Genomic DNA, 22,661 nt, shown 5'->3' with positions numbered 1-22,661 from the left:
AATAAATCAGACCAGCAACCCTTCTCTCCGTCAGAGGATACAATTAATGACAGCATACCTAAAAGGAGGTGACCAATGCTGTACTTTCTCTTTAGAAAACCAAAAGTACATAAATCCACCTTATCCAGCACTCCTAAGCTACATTATATTAGAAATCCTCATCCCAGCTGCTCACTTATCTCAAGAAGACCACCATTGCCTGGGCCAAGCTGTGGCCATCCGCTGGCCATATTCCTCTTCAAAGCTAGCATTGCCTGTGCGGTGAGCCCTCACAGACTCATAGGGGGCCATCTCCCTGAGATTTACCAGTCTTGGGAGCTGACCCAACACAAACCTATATGATGGGTTCACTGCTGGGAGGTTTCTAGTATGAGGACTAGAGAGGGTGGGTTAGTGTACTTTTACTGAAAGTATACTTAAAGCAGAACTCCGGGCAAAAACGTCTTTACATGTCCTTGTTGCTGATTTCCTGCCTTCCCTGAATATGTCATCCATCACCTGGTTCACTCAGGATTTCTATGAAATAGCCTATTCACTTTGGTTTCCTGTTTGTAAGACCGCTGGCTGCTATGCCTTCTTTTCCCCCAGCCACTGGTCTTGGCACATCCCTTCTGTAGTTCTTTCTCCAGGAAGCAGTGATGTCATTTGTTTGGGCACCTCTATAGTGCTGTCTATATACATTATGCATTGTACATTCACATCAGTCCCTAACCCTCAAGGGGCGTACAATCTAAGGTCCCTAACCCTCAAGGGGCGTACAATCTAAGGTCCCTAACCCTCAAGGGGAGTACAATCTAAGGTCCCTAACCCTCAAGGGGCGTACAGTTGTGACCAAAATTATTCAACCCCCAATGCTGTAAAGGGGTTTAGGGACTATAGTGTACATTTGGAATTGTATTCAGAATCAAATCCTACAAGGACGTTGTAACTACCCAAATGCAACTAAAATGACATCAATTGTTTATGTAATACAGTAGTAAATGGTTCTTATGTGGTTTCTTCATTGCCACAATTATTCAACCCCTTAAAGACTACCACTCTGAAGAACAGAGGTTCATACAGGTGCTTTCCATCAGGTATTGAAAACACCTGTGGATGTCACCGAGCAGCAATCAAGCATAATAAGCACCAATTAGGCAGCTTTAAAATGACTGTGATACTCAGCTCCTTCTAGACATTTACTGGTGTGGTTACAAACATGGTGAAGGCAAGAGAATGGTCCAGGAAGACAAGAGAAGAGGTGATTTCTCTTCACAGGAAGGGCAATGGCTATAAGAAGATTGCAAAGATGTTAAACATACCAAGAGACACCTTAGGAAGCATCATTCGCAAATTCAAGGCAAAGGGCACTGTTGAAACGCTACCTGGTCGTGGCAGAAAGAAGATGCTGACTTCGACTGCTGTGCGCTACCTGAAGCGTAGAGTGGAGAGAAGTCCCCGTGTGACTGCTGAGGAACTGAGAAAAGATTTGTCAGATGTGGGTACAGAAGTTTCAGCCCAGACAATAAGACGCACACTGCGTAATGAAGGCCTCCGTGCCAGAACTCCCAGGCGTACCCCCTTGCTGTCTCCAAAGAATAAGAAGAGTCGACTGCAGTATGCCAAAAGCCATGTGGACAAACCACAAAAGTTGTGGGATAGTGTTCTGTGGACTGATGAAACAAAATTAGAACTGTTTGGGCCCATGGATCAACGCTATGTTTGGAGGAGGAAGAACAAGGCCTATGATGAAAAGAACACCTTGCCTACTGTGAAGCATGGTGGAGGGTCAATCATGCTTTGGGGCTGTTTTGCTTCTGCAGGTACAGGGAAGCTTCAGCGTGTGCAAGGTACCATGAATTCTCTTCAGTACCAGGAGATATTGGATGGAAACGTGATGCAGTCCGTCACACACCTGAGGCTTGGGAGACGTTGGACCTTTCAACAGGACAATGATCCCAAGCATACCTCCAAGTCCACTAGAGCATGGTTGCAGAGGAAAGGCTGGAACATTTTGGAGTGGCCATCGCAGTCACCAGACTTAAATCCGATTGAGAACCTCTGGTGGGACTTAAAGAAAGCAGTTGCAGTGCGCAAGCCTAAGAATGTGACTGAACTGGAGGCCTTTGCCCATGAAGAATGGGCGAAGATACCCGTAGATCGCTGCAAGACACTTGTGTCAAGCTATGCTTCACGTTTAAAAGCTGTTATAACTGTAAAAGGATGCTGTACTAAGTACTAAGATTGAATGTCACTTGGGGGTTGAATAAAACTGATAATGCTGTGAGCACAGAAAAGACATTTGTGGTTATTTCATTATAACTGTTATGTTATATTTGTCTGACCTACAAGTGCCTCTTTAATGTAAATGTAAGCAAGATGACTGAATGATCAAAAGCAATGTCAAACTGGCCAAAACACTCAATTTCAGTGGGGGTTGAATAATTTTGGTCACAACTGTACAGTCTAAGGTCCCTAACCCTCAAGGGGCGTACAATCTAAGGTCCCTAACCCTCAAGGGGCGTACAATCTAAGGTCCCTAACCCTCAAGGGGCGTACAATCTAAGGTCCCTAACCCTCAAGGGGTGTACAATCTAAGGTCCCTAACTCACATTCATACATACACATACTAGGACCAGTTTAGACAGGAGCCAATTAACCTACCAGCATGTCTTTGGAGCGTGGGAGGAAACAAGAATACCTGGAGGAAACCCAGGAAGGCACAGGTAGTACCGTGGTTGAGATTCAAACCAATGACCCTAGTGCTGCCAGGTGGAAGTGCTAACCACTTAGCCACTGTTCTGCTAATGATCATTTTATAGCATTAACAGTAACTTTTTTTTATTTGGGTGAAGTTCCTCTTTGAAGCAGAGCTTAACTTCCAAAGGGAAGTTAGTTCCGTCTTAACACTTCCCCTCCTCCCTAAAGCAGAATTTCTGGAATTTTTTTAAATCTATTTTTTTTTAATTTTTAAAAACTTTTCGCCTAGGCCCTGCCGGTCATAATATGTACCTGGTCCTTCAACCTCCTAGGGGCTGGGAAGCCATAGAAGTGAATTGCCATATGCCCCTATACCCATAGAAACATAGAAAAGTGACGGCAGAAAAAGACCGAGTGGTTCATCGAGTCTGTCCTTTTGGTCTTTTTTTTTTTTTTTTTTTTTTTTTAGTTTTGTATTTTTATTTTTTTAATTTTTTTAGTTGTTTTTGTTTGTTTTGGTTTTATTGTTTTTGTTTAATGTTTTTTTTTTTTTGATGTACAGATTGATGCTTCTCTGCATTCTCTGCATTTCGCATGTGATTCAGCGCAGTGCGATTGGAACCCATTAACCCTAGGGGCTGGGAAGCCATAGAAGTGAATGGCCATATGCCCCCATACTCATAGAAACATAGAAAAGTGACGGCAGAAAAAGACCGAGTGGTGCATAGAGTCTGTCCTTCTTCTTTTTTTTTTTTGTGTGGGGGGGGGGGTGTTTTTTTTTTTTTTTTTCTTTTTTAGCTTTTTCTTTTTTTTTGTTTTAGTTGTTTTTGTTTGTTTTGTTTTTATTGTTTTTTTAATGTTTTTTTTTTTTTTTTTTTAAATGTACATATTGATGCTTCTCTGCATTTCCCATGTGATTCAGCGCAGTGTGATTGAAACCCATTAATTTCAATGGGCTCCAATCGCACTGCATCACGTCAAAGATCTGCATGCATTGATTTTGGATCTGCACTGCAACTGAATTGCCTGTTCGTTTTGAATCATGTGATCCGGTGCAGGCAAACGCATTACCTTTGTGACCCGCGTTTGTGGTGTCATTTAGGGCTCATTCACACTTGACTTTATTTCTAACTCTTGCCAAACGCCCCTATAGTGTTTGACAGGCATTAGACAGGCGTTTGGGAAGCCGTTTTATTGCTCCTCAAACGCTCCAAAATCGCCCTATGCTCGGTTTTGAGATGTTTGATAGGCGTTTGCCAAGCGTTAAAACTGCACCGCAAACTCCTATAATGACGTTAAATGGTATTAACGCTCCGCAACCGCACCGCAACCGCACCACAAACGCCTGCCAGAGCAGCACCATAGACTTGAATGGGAGGCTTCAACTCAGTTTTGCTGCGACATGATGCGAACGCTTCAGTGTGAACAGCACTGTGTGCTGCCATGTGCAGAATTTGCATAGGCATTTGAGAAGTGTTAAAAACTCTTTCCAAAGGTCTGTCTGACGCCTACTGACAAAGCTAGTGTGAACGTAGCCTGATGCAGGCCATAGACGGTTTGAAAATCGGCCGACTTTTCATCTGAAAGAAAAATCGGCCGATTTTCACACTGTTAGTGGGTTAATTGGTCGGCTGGTTTTTTGCACTTTGAGATTATCGGTCATGTTGGAAAATTTGCGGAAAACGGACGATTTTCCCGGAAATGATGGCCAAATCGGATGAAAAAAAATGTGTTCATGAGCCGTGACCTGCAAGGAACAGAAGTTTGGCTGTTATATGGGGTGAACTTTATGATTTAGTCCGCCGATTTTTGTAATCGTTGGTGGTAACGAACGACCGCTTTTTTGTTTATCGTTGGAAAAATCGCCCGATGTTCGACTCGTCTATGGCCTGCATTAGATTGCACTGACACCTGCTGCAGATTGCAAGGGCAGTGCAATTTGAATGTGGAGTGAGAAATGTGCAGGGATTACAGGTTTTCCGCACTGCATTCTAGTGTGAACCTTCACATACAGGCCTGTGTGGTGCGATTTCAGCCCAGGGGCAGACTGACAACTCATGGGGCCCCCGGGCAATAGGGGATCATGGGGCCCCATGATTTTGGTTTACTAACAGCAAATAGGCTGTTCACTTTGCAAGGAAATTTCCCTTGCTTAGTGAATGTGGTAAAAAGTAAGGCTGGCCATACATTATACATTTTTCTTTAGAAAATTTGCTTTAGATTTACCAAAAACCAGATAATAGGAGGTCAAACCTAAACAACACTTTCAATTGAACCCAATTAACCTCCCTAGCGGTCTGATTATGTCCGTATCATGGGTGGACTGACAACTCATGGGGCCCCCGGGCAATAGGGGATCATGGGGCCCCTGTGTCCTTGCCCAAACTCAAAAAAGCCTATGAAAAAGGTACCAGGGGCATCTCATGGGGCCCCCTACTGAGCCCGGGCCCTCAGGCAGTGCCCGAGTTTCCAAATGGTCAGTCCGCTTCTGTTTCAGCCCATTCATTTTGAATGCGCTGAAATCTCACGCACCAGAGCAAATGTAGTGCATGCACTGCTCACTGCAAACTCACTGCAACCGCATCGCATGGTACTTTTGAACCATTGGATCTGGTGTGGGCAAATGCATTGCGTTTATGACCTGCATTTGGGGTGTCAGCTTAATATTTATTTATTTCAGGTACTTATATAGCACCGTCAATTTACGCAGCACTTTACATATATATTGTACATTCACATCAGTCCCTAACCCTCAAGGGGCGTACGATCTAAGGTCCCTAACCCTCAAGGGGCGTACAATCTAAGGTCCCTAACCCTCAAGGGGCGTACAATCTAAGGTCCCTAACCCTCAAGGGATGTACAATCTAAGGTCCCTAACCCTCAAGGGGCGTACAATCTAAGGTCCCTAACCCTCAAGGGGCGTACAATCTAAGGTCCCTAACTTGGGATTTGAACCGACAACCCTAGTACTGCCAGGCAGAGGTGCTAACCATTTAGCCACTGTGCTGCCCCAACTACCCACCAGCATGTCTTTGGAGTGTGGGAGAAAAATGGAGTACCCGGAGGAAACCCACGCAGGCACAGGGAGAACATGCAAACTCCAGGCAGGTGGTGCTGTGGTTGGTATTCGAACCAACAACCCTAGTACTGCCAGGCGGAAGTACTAACCATTTAGCCACTGTGCTGCCCATAATATTGATACCCGTTGCATATCGCAGCTGCAGTGCATTTTGAATATGGTGTGGGAAATGTAAACTGAACACTGACTTTCTGCACCGAGTTCCGGTTTGAACAGGCCCATTCTCCCAAAGCTAGTAATTGTCATTTTCAGCATCGTTAATTTTTTGTAAACAAATGGTAATGTGAGCTACTTTGTTCCCATAATAAAAAAAAATGTTAAAAAACATGAAGCCTAAATAAAAGGTAAAAGTTTGGCTCAATACGAAAAGAAAAAAAGTGAAAAGCATTCAGCCCCCGGAGTGAAGAATTGTGCCCGTTGTTGCATTGGAATGGTCCTTGAAGTCTCTCTTTGAGGCTTTGTAAGACCCAGGTTCCCGCTCCGGCCCTGCTGTGCAGCGATTTATACAACAGTCACCGCTCGCTGATCTAATGTTCTGCGATTCCTGAGCTTTCTCTACACTTGGTGCACGCAGAGCTTTGTGCCGCTGAACCTCCGACTTAATAAATCACTGACATTCTTGCTTTTTTTTCTTCCCCTCCTTTCTCTCTCTCTCTCCCTCTATCTCTCTCCCCCTCTCCTTTTTTTTTTTTTATTTTGCAAAGCCTGCGGATTTGGATGAATGGGTAAGCACTGTTTGGCTCGTGTTCATGCTTATTTCACTTGTCATATTGTCACTGTGCTGAGGATTTTTTGTGGAAGCCAAAGTGTATTTCATTTCCGTCTCTTCTCTTCGCCTTTTCTCTGTGTTTTTGCTTTTTTATTTTTTGTTTAATGGTTTCTGTAAAGTGGCCCATTTGTGCATGAAGGAAACAACAAACTGGGCTAATTGTTGTTGCATTAACGTTGATTTAATTTAGAGACGTTTCAAAATTAATTTAGAGGCATGGGCATGTTTCACATTTTTAGTTTTGTGTTTTTTTTTTTTTTAATCTATGAAGCTTTTTCCAAGTTCCTGAATCTTGACAGTATTACCAGCCTACTCGTGGTTGGAATGAGAGGCCCTATTTGCAGTAAGTGGATTAGATCAGTTGGTTATGGGCAGCACAGTGGCTAAATGGTTAGCACTTCCGCCTGGCAGTGCTAGGGTTGTCGGTTCGAATCCCAACCACGACACCACCTGCCTGGAGTTTGCATGTTCTCCCTGTGCCTGTGTGGGTTTCCTCCGGGTACTCTGGTTTCCTCCCACACTCCAAAGACATGCTGGTAGGTAGTTGGGGCAGCACAGTGGCTAAATGGTTAGCACTTATGCCTGGCAGTACTAGGGTTGTCAGTTTGAATCCCAACCACGGCACCACCTGCCTGGAGTTTGCATGTTCTCCCTGTGCCTGTCTCCACGGAACCACCTGCCTGGAGTTTGCATGTTCTCCCTGTGCCTGCGTGGGTGTCCTCCGGGTACTCTGGTTTCCTCCCAGACTCCAAAGACATGCTGGTAGGTAGTCGGGGCAGCACAGTTGCTAAATGGTTAGCACTTCCGCCTGGCAGGTTGTCGGTTTGAATCCCAACCACGACACCACCTGCCTGGAGTTTGCATGTTCTCCCTGTGCCTGCATGGGTTTCCTCTGGGTACTCTGGTTTCCTCCCACACTCCAAAGACATGCTGGTAGGTAGTTGGGGCAGCACAGTGGCTAAATGGTTAGCACTTCCACCTGGCAGTACTAGGGTTGTCGGTTCGAATCCCAACCACGGCACCACCTGCCTGGAGTTTGCATGTTCTCCCTGTGCCTGCGTGGGTTTCCTCTGGGTACTCTGGTTTCCTACCACACTCCAAAGACATGCTGGTAGGTTAATTGGCTCCTGTCTAAATTGGCCCTAGTATGTGTATGTATGAATGTGAGTTAGGGACCTTAGATTGTACTCCCCTTGAGGGTTAGGGACCTTATATTGTATGCCCCTTGAGGGTTAGGGACCTTAGATTGTACTCCCCTTGAGGGTTAGGGACCTTATATTGTACGCCCCTTGAGGGTTAGGGACCTTAGATTGTACGCCCCTTGAGGGTTAGGGACCTTAGATTGTACGCCCCTTGAGGGTTAGGGACCTTAGATTGTACGCCCCTTGAGGTTTAGGGACCTTAGATTGTATGCCCCTTGAGGGTTAGGGACCTTAGATTGTACGCCCCTTGAGGGTTAGGGACCTTAGATTGTGCGCCCCTTGAGGGTTGGGGACTGATGTGAATGTACAATATATGTAAAGCACTGTGTAGATTGATGGTGCTATATAAGTACCTGTAATATATAATAAATCACATTACCAGACCGTTGCCAGTTAATGAGGTCACTGGATCCTAGTCTGTGGTAGTACTACATTTTCAGTAAAACTATGCCGAGACGCTGGATCCAAGAAAAAGTGTTGTTCATAACAGTCAGTGAGATAGTTTTGCTAATACTAATACAGTATTATTTTTTATTATTATAATGCAGGATTTCTTTTTTGCCAACAATTTGCACAGCACTTTACAAATTAACCTCTTGACGCCGACTGCACACAAATGTGCGGCCTCCTGGCGTTTGGGCCTTGATGCCAAGCGGCCGCACATTTGCGTGCAATTAACAAAAACATATGTGCTGAGAGCGCGCGCCCTGCTCGCTCCCAGCACACATGTCCGGTACTCACAGAAAAGTCCCGATCCCCTCTTTCGATCGGGACCTTTCCTGATCATGTGACTGCCATGACAGTGAATCATGGCGGTCACATGACCTTAAAGGGCCAGGAGGCGCCGGCGCGAAGGGGTTAAAGAAGAATTTTAGGCTTTCCCAAAGTGGTTGTAAAAGCTCAAGGTTTTTTTTTACCTTCATGCATTCTATGGATGTAGGTAAACCTCCTTTGTGCAGCAGCCCCCCCAATACTTACCTGAGCTCCATCACAATCCGGCTCATGCCCATGAGAATTTCTGGCTAGACTTTGCCCACTATTTATTTCAGGTACTTACAGTCAGGTCCATAAATATTGGGACATCTACACAATTCTAACATTTTTGGCTCTATACAACACCACAATGGATTTGAAATGAAACGAACAAGATGTGCTTTAACTGCAGACTGTCAGCTTTAATTTGAGGGTATTTACATCCAAATCAGGTGAACGGTGTAGGAATTACAACAGTTTGCATATGTGCCTCCCACTTGTTAAGGGACCAAAAGTAATGGGACAGAATAATAATCATAAATCAAACTTTCACTTTTTAATACTTGGTTGCAAATCCTTTGCAGTCAATTACAGCCTGAAGTCTGGAACGCATAGACATCACCAGACGCTGGGTTTCATCCCTGGTGATGCTCTGCCAGGCCTCTACTGCAACTGTCTTCAGTTCCTGCTTGTTCTTGGGGCATTTTCCCTTCAGTTTTGTCTTCAGCAAGTGAAATGCATGCTCAATCGGATTCAGGTCAGGTGATTGACTTGGCCATTGCATAACATTCCACTTCTTTCCCTTAAAAAACTCTTTGGTTGCTTTTGCAGTCTGCTTTGGGTCATTGTCCATCTGCACTGTGAAGCGGCGTCCAATGAGTTGTGAAGCATTTGGCTGAATATGAGCAGATAATATTCCCGAAACACTTCAGAATTCATCCGGCTGCTTTTGTCAGCAGTCACATCATCAATAAATACAAGAGAAGCAGTTCCATTGGCAGCCATACATGCCCACGCCATGACACTACCACCACCATGCTTCACTGATGAGGTGGTATGCTTAGGATCATGAGCAGTTCCTTTCCTTCTCCATACTCTTCTCTTCCCATCACTCTGGTACAAGTTGATCTTGGTCTCATCTGTCCATAGAATGTTGTTCCAGAACTGTGAAGGCTTTTTTAGATGTCGTTTGGCAAACTCTAATCTGGCCTTCCTGTTTTTGAGGCTCACCAATGGTTTACATCTTGTGGTGAACCCTCTGTATTCACTCTGGTGAAGTCTTCTCTTGATTGTTGACTTTGACACACATACACCTACCTCCTGGAGAGCGTTCTTGATCTGGCCAACTGTTGTGAAGGGTATTTTCTTCACCAGGGAAAGAATTCTTCGGTCATCCACCACAGTTGTTTTCCGTGGTCTTCCGGGTCTTTTGGTGTTGCTGAGCTCACCCGTGCGTTCCTTCTTTTTAAGAATGTTCCAAACAGTTGTTTTGGCCACGCCTAATGTTTTTGCTATCTCTCTGATGGGTTTGTTTTGTTTTTTCAGCCTAATGATGGCTTGCTTCACTGATAGTGACAGCTCTTTGGATCTCATCTTCAGAGTTGACAGCAACAGATTCCAAATGCAAATAGCACACTTGAAATTAACTCTGGACCTTTTATCTGCTCATTGTAATTGGGATAATGAGGGAATAACACACACCTGGCCATGGAACAGCTGAGAAGCCAATTGTCCCATTACTTTTGGCCCCTTAATAAGTGGGAGGCACATATGCAAACTGTTGTAATTCCTACACCGTTCACCTGATTTGGATGTAAATACCCTCAAATTAAAGCTGAGAGTGTGCAGTTAAAGCACATCTTGTTTGTTTCATTTCAAATCCATTGTGGTGTTGTATAGAGCCAAAAATGTTAGAATTGTGTCGATGTCCCAATATTTATGGACCTGACTGTATATAGCGCCGTCAATTTAAGCAGCACTTTACATATATATTGTACATTCACATCAGTCCCTAACCCTCAAGGGGCGTACAATCTAAGGTCCCTAACCCTCAAGGGGTGTACAATCTAAGGTCCTTAACCCTCAAGGGGCGTACAATCTAAGGTCCCTAACTCACATTCAGGGGCGGACTGACAACTCATGGGGCCCCCGGGCATTAGGGTATCATAAGGCCCCTGTGTCCTTGGCCAAACTCAAAAAAGCCTATGAAAAAAGGTACCAGGGGCATCTCATGGGGCCCCCTACTGACCCCGGGCCCTCGGGCAGTGCCTGAGTTTCCAAATGGTCAGTCCGCCCCTGCTCACATTCATACATACACATACTAGGGACAATTTAGACAGGATCCAATTAACCTACCAGCATGTCTTTGGATTGTGGGAGGAAACCAAAGTACCCGGAGGAAACCCATGCAGGCACAGGGAGAACATGCAATCTCCAGGCAGGTGGTGCCGTGGTTGGGATTCGAACCAACGACCCGAGCACTGCTAGGTGGAAGTGCTAACCACTTAGCTGATAGATGGGAGAGGAAGGCTTATAGCTGGGCTTACAGGAGGTAGAGATCTCAGGAAGGGCAAGTAGTAGCAAGTAGTCCGGAGGTGGGGAAGTGGCAGAGAGTTTGCTGAACTGGATAATCTGTAAAGTGTCCTCATCCTTTTTATACAAGGCCTCCATATTGCACAACAGGTAAAACAGTTGTAAAAGTGCATATTATTAATACATTTTATACATCAGTCCCTGCACTCAAGGAGCTTACAATCTAAGACCCCTATCTAACATACACGCACTTTACAGCATATGTAAACCCTCACCTTGTAAAACAACCCATTTAGTTTAAAACAGAAAAGAAAGGCAAAACATTTGTGTATAGATATAAGAAGCATTATAATGTTTTTTCCTTTTTTATATGTGATGACATACCCTCAGTTCTCAGCTGCATAGAGAGATAAGGGAGGAAAAACTGGTCCTCCCAGTGAATGGCTGTGCAGGAGATGGGTTTGTCAGGTAGGGTTGTCACCTCATCCCTTTAAACCCAAACATATATTAATTACACAGGTTCTGTGGCTGATTAAGGTGGTAATTAAGCTCACTTAGTGCCTTATCCGCAATAAATTAGCCTCAGAACCTGTGTAATTAATGTGTTCAGTTTTAACCCTAGATTCACATTTGTGCAGGTGGTGCCTCTGTGGATCCGCATGAAAATCAGTGCAGCTGCACCATCCGCAAAGAGAAATGCAGACCCGTGCATGGGGGCCATTAGTTCTAATAGCACGCCGCCCGCACTGGAAAACACAACCGTACTGGGAACCTCGGCTGCATTTTCAAAAGAAGTGCAGGGACTTCTTCCCTGCGTGTCACGGGAGTCCATTCAAATGAATGGGCTCTCCTGCCCGTGCAAAACATGGCCCGCATATATGTGAACCGGGGGTAAAGGGATGAGGTGGCAACCCTAGTGTCAGGACAAATCTTGTAATTGGAGGAGAGCACACTGTGTTCACAGCACAGCTACAGAATTGACCATGCTGTGCTCTCATGCCTAGTGTGGTCAGTTTTTCATAGGAAAGCAGAGGGCCTGCCAGGATTACCAGGGAGTTTACACAAAGGAAGCAATACAAAGAGAACAGGAGACTATTCCATGCAAGTACATGGTACAGCAGGAACATATCAGGACTATGAAATGTTGGGTTTACATACTCTTTAAATTCTTCAAATCACAAACCGAAATCTTAGAGTCAGAATCGAACCCGTCTGTGGCTTTCAAAGCTTTCTTTTTTTCCCCCAACACCTTGCTTGTTTTTCCTGCGAGCCAAAAAAAGGAACTAAAAATAATATAAAAAAACATATAAACTCACTCTGAAACAAAAGGAGATGCACTAGAATCCCCCACAAACAGCAATCAGCGGCCTGGCCTCTCAGGAAACCTTTGTGCGGTTAAATCTGCTAAGTGGTTCAGAGTAAAAATAATGAAAGGGATATGCACTTTCTAAAATGAAAGGTTGCTAATTGCTGGTGCCAATTGTTGCACCTTTTTGGCATCAGCCGGCGGTTGCCGGGAATCCGCTTCCCATTGGTTTGAGTAGGCAGTCCACAGATCACAGGTTATTCTGTCTAATGAGTTTTAGCATGCATAATATTCATTAAATTCTGCAGCAGTTATTTTTCTTTCCTCACAATCGGGGCCAGTGGTATCCTGAGAGGTTAAGCATCGCCTGGCTTTGCTTTTCGGCAAGCGGTGAAGTGGGCGGGTTATCCTAAATGGCTTAGATTTATTGCTAGCACAGCTATTCTGTTAGAGAGCCATTTTGTGCGCTAAGCAGCTTTTCAGCTTTTTAGCTCAATCAGAATGAATGAAAGGTAACTGCAGCCAGAGGTATTGAGGTTAGCCCAGAACAACAGTGCGACCATTTTGTGGAGTCATCTCTATCTCTGTTTTAATATATCCCTTAAAAGAAAAGCCCAACTCTAACTATTCCTAAAATGTTCCCCCCCTCCCCTCCTGTATAAAAAAGATCTGTATACTTATTTTTTTTTTAATCAGCTCCAGTCCAGTCATCAGGGATCGCCTAAAGGCAGCCAAACTGGGAGATAGCAGGATAGATTGAGGTAGAGAGTTCTAGAGCAGTGGTTCTCAACCTTCCTAATGCCGCGACCCTTTAATACAGTTCCTCATGTTATGGTGACCCCCCAACCATAAAATTCTTTACCCAGTAATTATAATTCATGAAGTGTCGTTTTACCTCCAATACGGCTGCTTTCAACACAGTGGCTGCTTTCAACACAGTGGCTGCTTTCAACACAGTGGCTGCTTTCAACACAGTAGCTGCTTTCAACACAGTGGCTGCTTTCAACACAGTGGCTGCTTTCAACACAGTAGCTGCTTTCAACACAGCAGCTGCTTTTAACACAGCAGCTGCTTTTAACACAGCAGCTGCTTTCAACGCAGCAGCTGCTTCCAGCGCAGCAGCTGCTTTCAACACAGTAGCTGCTTTCTACACAGTAGCTGCTCTGTACACATCGGAAATATGTGTTTTCCGATGGTCTTAGGCGACCCATGTGAAAGGGTCGTTTGACCCCCAAAGGGGTCACGACCCACAGGTTGAGAACCACTGTTCTAGAGGATGAGAGAGGCTCTAAAGAAGTCCTGGAGATGAGCATGGAAGGAGGAAACGAGAGCTAGAGAGGAGGAGGTCTTGGGAGGTGCGGAGAGGACGGTTTGGGTGATATTTGGAGACGAGACTGGTGATGTTGCTCGGGGCAGAGTTGTGGATGGCTTGGCATGTTGTTAGTATTTTCTGTTTCAATATTTTTATTGTTATTGGAGATGAACATATAAACAGGTAGACAACAGTGGCACTATAGGCCCCCGATGGTCATACAGTAGAAACAACGCAGGCGAGGCAAAAAAATACCAAAAGATCATATACATCAATGAAATAGACAGAGCGTAAATCAAGTCCAGATGTCTTAATCCACCTCGGAGCAGGAGGCACCAGGATTGGTCAACTGCAGGCACATATAGAAAAGCTGGATGAGTGGAAGCAATCCTAGTGTGCCAAAGCCCAAGGTCTATAATCCCATATATCTGGTACAAAAGAAAACAAAATACTATTCAATGTATCATTAAATTACATCAAGGCATCAAGCCATCAGAGGGCCAATTGGGCAAGAGAAGGGAGAAAAAGAAAAGCAAAAAAGAACAAAAGAAATAGAATCCACCCACACGACAAGCTTGACTGAGCCAGCACATAGAAAGCAGAGCAATTTTAGGACGTAGCTTGCAGGTAGCTAAACCATGGGTTCCAGACTCACTCAAACTTGGCAGAGGTATCTTGCAGGATACTAACCATTTTCTTGTTGTTAGCAGGGGCGGACTGACAACTCATGGGGCCCCCGGGCAGATTGATTGTGGCTGTCAGTCACTGGCTGTCCTGTCCCTCCAGCGCTTACTGGAGTGCTGTGTTGTGGGGAGGGTGGGAACTGCTCACTGAGAGGGTGGGAGCCAATCACTGAGAGGCTGAGCCAGCTGCTGGTCCAGGCATCTGGGTGATTCTGACTTTAAACTCTAGATCTTTCCTGAGCCTGGACCGATTGAGTGACATCAGCCAACAGCGAGCTTTAGCCCACTGTTGGCAGAAAATGGATCACAGGCAGGGGCAGACTGACAACTCATGGGGCCCCCGGGCAGTAGGGGATCATGGGGCCCCTGTGTCCTTGCCCAAACTCAAAAAAACCTATGAAAAAGGTACCAGGGGCATCTCATGGGGCCCCCTACTGACCCCGGGCCCTCGGGCAGTGCCCGAGTTTCCAAATGGTCAGTCCGCCCCTGTTTGTTAGTATTTTGAATTCAATTTGCTGGGAAATCAGAAGCCAGTAGAGGGATTGACAGAGAGGAGTAACAGACACTGAGTGGTTGGTAAGGTAGGTAGATGAGTCTGGAAGCAGCATTCGTGATTGACTGAAGATGGTTCCAATTGACGTAGGCATGGCCCCAGAACTACATTTCTCAAGATCCCTTTCCCTACATACAGTGCGTTGGCAAGCTCTGAGGACTGAAGGCAGCTGCATTGTTTTGCTGGAAAAGACGTCAAAACGGAATGTGAAATGGAAGGGAGAGGATGAGCTCTTACGGAGTCTTCTAAAATTTAGCCCATATAAGACCAGCCTTACGGGATCATATCTCTTGGAAAGTTCGATCTATGCTTTTACTTTTACACTGTGACACGCATCTGGACAATGGCCTTTAGTTTTATTCTGATCAGGGCACGGTACATATTTTGGAGCTGGTCCCTGTTTGTTTAATGACAATGTAAATAATTCCGCCCATTGTTTCGGCTGATTGGTTGCAGAGAAATTACATGGAACCTCAGACAAAAAGAAAGGAGCCCCAAGTGCCTATTATATGCTTATTATAAATCATTAGCGCAGAGAAATATTTACACTGCTTGGGTGCAGGCACGCCGTCCTGGAAACCATATGCAGATGCGCACGTGCAGATTAATTAGCAGCGGCAACCCCTATTATTTGGATAGCACCCTTTGTGTGCTAGAAGGGCCAAGATATAGGCCCCTCAAGGGAGCATTCAAGTGTTCTTGTTTAGTGCGACTCCTCCAGTCTAATTAGCAGAACATGGTAAAGGTGGGTATAAACTGGCATTTTATTGTTGGATACAGCTGATTACTCTGTCTGTTACTGTAAAGTTTTTTTTTAGCTGATTACTCTGTCTGTTACTGTAAAGTTTTTTTTAGCTTACTAAACCCTAGGTTGATTTAAAGCAGTACTGTAGACAAAAATAACAAGATAAAAAAAAGAGCTCAATATAAAATGAAAAAAATCAGCTTTTGCTGCATTATTTACAAGTCCACAGTCTCCCAGTGGCATTCAACCCACTTCCTTTGAGCCCATGCTGTCCTGGACCTAACCCTAGCCTGTGGCTGGGCACTCAAAGTAGACACAGCAGAGTGATGAGCTCATCTCTGTCACTCTGCTTTTTCTTCCTATTGGCATGCTTTTTGTTGGCATGAATTAACTGGCTCCTTGTGCTGCTTCTCCCTCTCCCAGATTGGGCTCTATTGTATAGGAACTGCAAAAGAACAATACGAAACCAAATTCAGGTACTTGGAATGCTTGCATTAAAAAAAAATAAATGAATGATCTAAGATTGCAGAGTTGCATTCAAGTGATACAATTGGTTTAAAATGAAAAAGAGGTAATACTTGCCTGCTCTGTGCATTGATATTGCACAGATTGGTCCCTTGCCCCCTCTTCTAGCAGCCCCCCACCAGCACTGCCAACTTCTCCCTATGCTGGGCGCCTCCTTAGCAGTCTTCCAGTGGCTCGCTGAGAGTCTGAGCCAGCTGCCGGTACAGGCATCTGCGTGGATTCTGAAACAAACCAACACAGCGCCTCTAAGTGTGTACTGCGAAGATATTTAATAGGAAGATAAGTAGTAACTCACATATTAGAATTTAAATGCAGGCTCATTGGTAAGAGGGTGAGACGTCTATAGCCAGATGTTGTGTGACTGATCCAGAGAGGAGATCGATTAGGTCCGCCAGCAGATGGTGCTGTGCATGTGCAACATGGATGGTAAAGCCTGGTGGAATCTCCAAGATCTCCACCAGCAGATGGTGCTGTGCATGTGCAGCATGGATGGTAAAGCCTGGCAGAGTCTCCAAGGTGTCCACCAGCAGATGATGCTGTGCATGTGCAACATGGATGGTAAAGCCTGGTGGAATCTCCAAGGTGTCCACCAGCAGATGGTGCTGTGCATGTGCAGCATGGATGGTAAAGCCTGGCAGAGTCTCCAAGATCTCCAGGATAGGCATGTTTGGTGTCTGACATCATCAATGTGCAACGCATTTCTGAGCATGCGTGGGAGTCCGGCGCACTCTTTCATCAGGCAGGGAGGAGCAAGGAAGTGAGCCTTATGTAGAACAAGGGGCGGATGATGGACAGGGCCAGAGGCGGGGAAAAAACGGAGGATACTATCAGAGTAGGGAACAAGCTGTCCGTGAATAGGATAAGCATTGACACTGGCGGAGGGATAATATGCTTACATAGACAGATCATAAAATGTGGGCTTAACATAAAAACAAGATCAGCACAATATAAAAAAAATAAATAATGGATGTTGGTGTCAATATGAGATAATTAGAAGTAATGTTAAAAAAACATGGCATTGGGAAAAAATACAAAAAAAAAAAAAAAAAGAATCTGTGTGGATTCTGACTGTAAAGTCCAGATTGATCCAAAGGCCAGACCAGCTGAGTGTCAGCAGACAGCGGACTTTAGCCTGCTGTCAGTTGAAAACGTGTAACAGGAATGCACAACTAACTGCACTTCTATGACCCATAAGAGAAGTAGGGCCAAAATGACTTTGGCCCTACTTCTCCTTTAAAGAATTGCGCATTTTGACATTATGGCAACTTGGATACTAAAATAATATGGTTTTTAGGCTCATTCACAACATTTTTGTACGATGAGGCACATTGCATAGCATTAGACAGCCCATTAAAAATGAATAGGTTGTAATGTACCTCAATGCACCAAAGAAAGAGGATGAATTTTTTAAGCTTAGTGCTCCCCAATGTGCATAGTGCATTGTGAGATGCTGCAGTGCAGCTGCCATCCGGTGCATAATATGCTACCCTGTTAACACTTGCATTTAAGACATGTTATCACAGCACATTAGAGAGGAGCTCACTAGAGCTCTTGTAGATCCAACAGGTATTTTTCTGTACTTGCGATGTTTTTTTCTAAGAATCAAAAAATGGGAAAATGTGCATGTATTGCAGAGATGTCCTGAGTCTAAATGCTCAATCTATCTACCAGATATCCATGCTAACGTGATGAGTCAGGTCCCTAATCTTCTTTCTTCTGGACTACAGAATGAGAGAATCTTCTTTTGGGTGTCCACATCACTCCCTGGTAATGTGGACAATTCGCATTGGCTGTTTATCAGAAGGACAAAATCAAAATCGGTGTCCAAATAAACCAATATACAAAAACCAATACCCTATATCTTGACACTTAAAAAGTCACACTTTCACCCTTGAAAGTCCAAAATAATAAAACCCTCTTAGTGTCAATGAATCTTTCCAAATCTTTTTCTTCAATGTAATAATCCAAAAAGTATGGTCGATTTCAACCGTATACCTCCCAAAAAATTAAACTAGATAGTGTATTATCCTCAATAATCCAATAATCAAAACCATATATACATAAATTGCCAATATGCGAAAAAGTGTGAAAACACGTGCCAAACTGAAACACTCTGTGATCACTTCTATGTGGCTAGAGTAAATACTCTTACCCTAAATAAATAATCAAAAGCCTTTCGGATAATAATCCAATATGCCAAAAATTTCTCCAAGATTATTCCACAATCACTATGCTAGATACCGGACTATCCCATGTTCTCAAGCCTGATGAAACACTTCTCAGGGCCGTCCATAGATTACCTCTCAGAAGGAAAGAAAGGACTATATAGTGTAGTATTCAGGTTAAATAGAAGGGTTCTCACAGGGTCCAGAAGACTTCTGGTACATGATAATGCCACAGCGAGGAGCAGCAACAAGACTTCATGGATCACCAGTCTTTTTTAGCAAAAGAAACACTGTGCAGAGTCATGGGATTGAAGACACTGGTTAAAAATAAAAAATAAAAAAAAGTGTTAGGTATTTTTTTTTACGTGTGTGAATAACCATGGATGGGTAGGGTGTTGGGAGGGTTTGGTTTGCCTGGAGATGGGCTTTTATACAACTTTACAGTTTGAGATCAGTTACCTCCAGCTTGACCTGAATCTCAGGAGGCGTCTATCTATCTGAAAAGATTTTTCTGTCTGGTTCCTTTCTATCTGAGCATCAACGGGCTTCAGGATTTCTGCAGGAGCTTGTGTCAGGCTCATTGAGCGTCAGATGAAGCTGACATTTAAAACACGGCAAGCCGGGAAGGGCCTTTTTTTCTCTTTTTTTTTTTTCTTGCCAGATATGCTCAGACTAAACTTTATGAAGTGTCCCAGTTTGCCCATTCCTAGCTGCTCCTGGGAAGTCTGGAAGTGCAGCCAGCCTTCAGATACAATCTCTCTTCCTAACGACCCCTGCCAGCCTTGTAGCGACAGCTCTACGCCTTCCGGGAACATTTCTGTCCAGGCAGCTTCATCGCTTCTGCACCACGTCCCTTTTCACCCCAACGCTTGCATGATTCTTAAAAGTTCGAGCCCGCTGTTGAGGCCTTTGCCATAAAGCATCTGTGTGACGTGGTCCGAGAATGCTGTGCTAAAGAATCAGGCCTCCTCTAAATATAGCTGTGGAGGAAGACAGGAATGTTTTCTACAGGATGCAGAGTAAACAGCGCTGTCTCTCAATGATACATGAAAAATTCAGGGTGTTTATGACAGACCCCTGAGGGCAATTTAGAATCCAGAGAAGAGAATGATTGTTGCGCGTCTTTATATTTGAATGGATTTTGAGTTAGTGGCACAGTTTAACCTATTACTGCCTGCAGACTCTCATTCGAAAGTTCTTGTTGTCCTTGTGCACAAAAGGAACACTATCTTTTTTAAGGGATACTTCCACTGTTCCACAAAGCTGGTCTTGCAGGCATAGGGGAGAGCTCGGTCCCAACACTATCCATTGGGGGCAATGACATTATCCACCTAGGTAAGCTCTGACACTAGAGCAGTGGTTCTCAACCTTCCTAATGCCGCGACCCTTTAATACAGGTCCTCATGTTGTGGTGACCCCCAACCTAAAAATTATTTACCCAGTAATTATAATTCATGAAGTGTCGTTTTACCTCCAATACTGCTGCTTTCAACACAGTAGCTGCTTTCTACACAGTAGCTGCTTTCAACACAGTAGCTGTTTTCTACACCGTAGCTGCTCATTACACATCGGAAATATGGGTTTTCCCGATGGTCTTAGGCGACCCCTGTGAAAGGGTCCTTCGACCCACAGGTTGAGAACCACTGCACTAGAGCTTCCCAGTGTGGACTCTTTGAGTGGCAAGGAAGCATGGATTGGTGGTGGTTATTGGGATAATGGCCCAGTGACACGGTCTCTTGAAAGGCATAGCCTGAATGTTTTTCAATGCATTGAGTTCCTCACTGACATGCAGCCAGTGAAATCCTGACGCCTGATCTGCATATTAGTCCTGGCTGAGAGGAATGACACAACAGTCAAACAGCATTTTCAGAGGGAGATTTGGAGTGACTCGTGTATTTCTTATTTATGGTCATGCTTTTGGTACTGCTTTGATGAAGAACGAAGACATGCTGGTAGTAGGGGGTTATACCCTGGACGTGCCTATTTTTTTTGTTTGCAAGTACCCAATCCTGGAATCAGGCTGTCCTCCGGAGTCTATTCCTTCATCTGAGTCCTCTTTAGCTTTGTTGGGTGTGGCTGGATCTTCTGCCTTCTCAGCTGAGATTTTTGGTACGGTCAGGCTGGACTCTGACCCAAAAATCCCTCTGGATCTGGACTTTGTTTTCCTCCCAAGGTAGTTTCTTGGCTTCCACCTTAATCAGGACCTTGTTCTTCGGTCTCTCCGTCCAGCTCCAGTTAACAGAAGCTAAATTGCTCTCCGTTGTTTGGATGTGGTTTGGACTGTGTAAGTTTATCTTTCAGCCGAGACACTGTCTAAATACGGCCTTAGACGTAGCGATTTTTCTTTCCTGCAATCACGGGTTGCAGGAAAGAAAATTGTCAGATTTCCCAATCAACACAGTCAGTGTTGATAGGGGATTCCCTCCTGCTAAGCCATTGTGCTTTCCACCATGCAGAGGGAACCATCCCCACCGGGACAACACAGTGACTACTGCTAACGGCTAGAATAGTCACTAGCGATAACATTTAAAATCCAACAGGCAGGTTGTACCCAAGTTGATCGATAGATCAACTTGGGTACATTCAGCCTGCCAATGCATGGTTCGAATCTCAGACGGTCCCTGCTGAACCAGCTGAGATTCGAACTTTACTCAGAAAAACTTATTTTCTTTTTTGTAATCCCATATTGGCCAAGGAAGCCAATGTGGGATTTCTGGGTGGCTCAGAAATGCTGTCTTTTGGGCTTATCGTCACCAAGATGTGGTTTCCCCTTCCAGTAAATATTTACTCCACTAGGGCAAGGTTTTCAGCATCAGGCCATTGTTTCCCAGATCTGCAAAGCTACCACCATCTTCTAATCACAAATTCTCAAAGTTCCACCAGGCCCTTTAGGTGGCTCTTTGTGCTAGCGGGCTGTTCCCATTATTTTTGTTATTTCCAGATTTTTTTTTAGTGGGTATTTACTGTGTTGCTCACCCATCAGTTAGACTGCATTTGAGTGTTGTGAAGGTTTAAAACATCCTGTGCCCCTCAGTAGAGGAGAGCGAAAAAATGATTTTTTTTTTACTCGCCATAAAATTTATTTCTTTAAGTCCATTGAGGGGCACAGGTACCCCGCTCTGTGTTTATGTTCATGCTTTTGGTGCTGCTTTTGATATAAAACTAAAGCATGCTGGTAGTCAGAAGGGTTATACCTTGGGCTTGCCATCATTTTTTGTTTGCCAGTATCCAATCCTCCTGCAGGAGGCAGGCACTATAACCCAAAGGTATAAGACTTCCTGTGTTGCTCAATGGAGTTTATGAAACCATTTTTATAATTAATGCCAAAATCCTTACAAAACATTTATTATTGGGTGTTTACAGGACGTGGGATTTGCAAGGGATGCTGGGCTTGCTGTTAAGCTTAGTCGCGCCTCTTCGTCCTTTTCCCCAAGTCTCCTAAGTGGTCAGTTAAAAAGAACAGTGGCCTCACTGACCAACAAGGATGTGGGAGTTGCTTTGACCAAACTTCTCTTTGACAAGAAAATTCAAGATTTCAGCTACCTGTATCTCTCCATGTTCCTATCATTTTGACAAGTCTTTTTCACTTACTGTAACCTCTACTTATACACTTTCATTACATACTCTGTTTAAATTGGGCACATATATGAAAAATTTCTTTTACAGTGTCTATTAAACAGAATTTCAGTTAAATAAAAAAAGAAAATAAATATAAAAACATTGTTCAACGGTACCAAATTAACATTAAAGTGTTACTAAATCCAGGACCCTGCATTTACTATATCTGGTCTCCCCGGACCCTGCATTTACTATATCTGGTCTCCCAGGGCCCTGCATTCAGCATATCTGGTCTCCCAGGACCCTGCATTCAGCATATCTGGTCTCCCAGGACCCTGCATTCAGCATATCTGGTCTCCCAGGACCCTGCATTCAGCATATCTGGTCTCCCAGGAACCCTGCATTCACTATATCTGGTCTCCCCGGACCCTCCATTCACTATATCTGGTTTCCCAGGACCCTGCATTTACTATATCTGGTCTCCCTGGACCCTGCATTCACTATATCTGGTCTCCCTGGACCCTGCATTCACTATATCTGGTCTCCCAGGACCCTGCATTTACTATATCCGGTCTCCCCGGACCCCGCATTCACTATATCCGCTCACCCCAGACCCCGCATTCACTATATCTGGTCTCCCAGGACCCCGCATTCACTATATCTGGTCTCCCTGGACCCCGCATTCACTATATCTGGTGTCCACGGACCCTGCATTCACTATATCTGGTCTCCCAGGACCCTGCATTCACTATATATGGTCTCCCAGGACCCTGCATTTACTATATCCGGTCTCCCCGGAC

The 22,661-nt window shown here is 44.5% G+C and overlaps 1 protein-coding gene across 6 annotated transcripts in view; it reads left to right on the top strand.

The window, feature by feature from the left end:
• Window positions 1-22,661, top strand: part of CHCHD6 (coiled-coil-helix-coiled-coil-helix domain containing 6) — a 450,070-nt gene that overhangs the window by 140,117 nt on the left and 287,292 nt on the right. For 4 of the 6 annotated variants that reach the window (XM_089682444.1, XM_089682443.1, XM_089682446.1 and 1 more), the window contains exon 5: window positions 6,463-6,483. The exons of the other annotated variants lie outside the window; for them this stretch is intronic. In XM_089682444.1, the coding sequence (XP_089538570.1) occupies window positions 6,463-6,483 (21 nt within the window). The remainder of the gene's footprint in view (window positions 1-6,462; window positions 6,484-22,661) is intronic. 6 annotated transcript variants of the gene reach the window in all.

The sequence above is a fragment of the Staurois parvus genome, unplaced genomic scaffold (genome assembly GCF_062004578.1).
Source record: "Staurois parvus isolate SC_StPar_1 unplaced genomic scaffold, SC_StPar_1.0 ptg000290l, whole genome shotgun sequence".
Classification (NCBI taxonomy): Eukaryota; Metazoa; Chordata; class Amphibia; order Anura; family Ranidae; genus Staurois; species Staurois parvus.
This window is presented reverse-complemented; position numbering and strand designations above follow the sequence as displayed.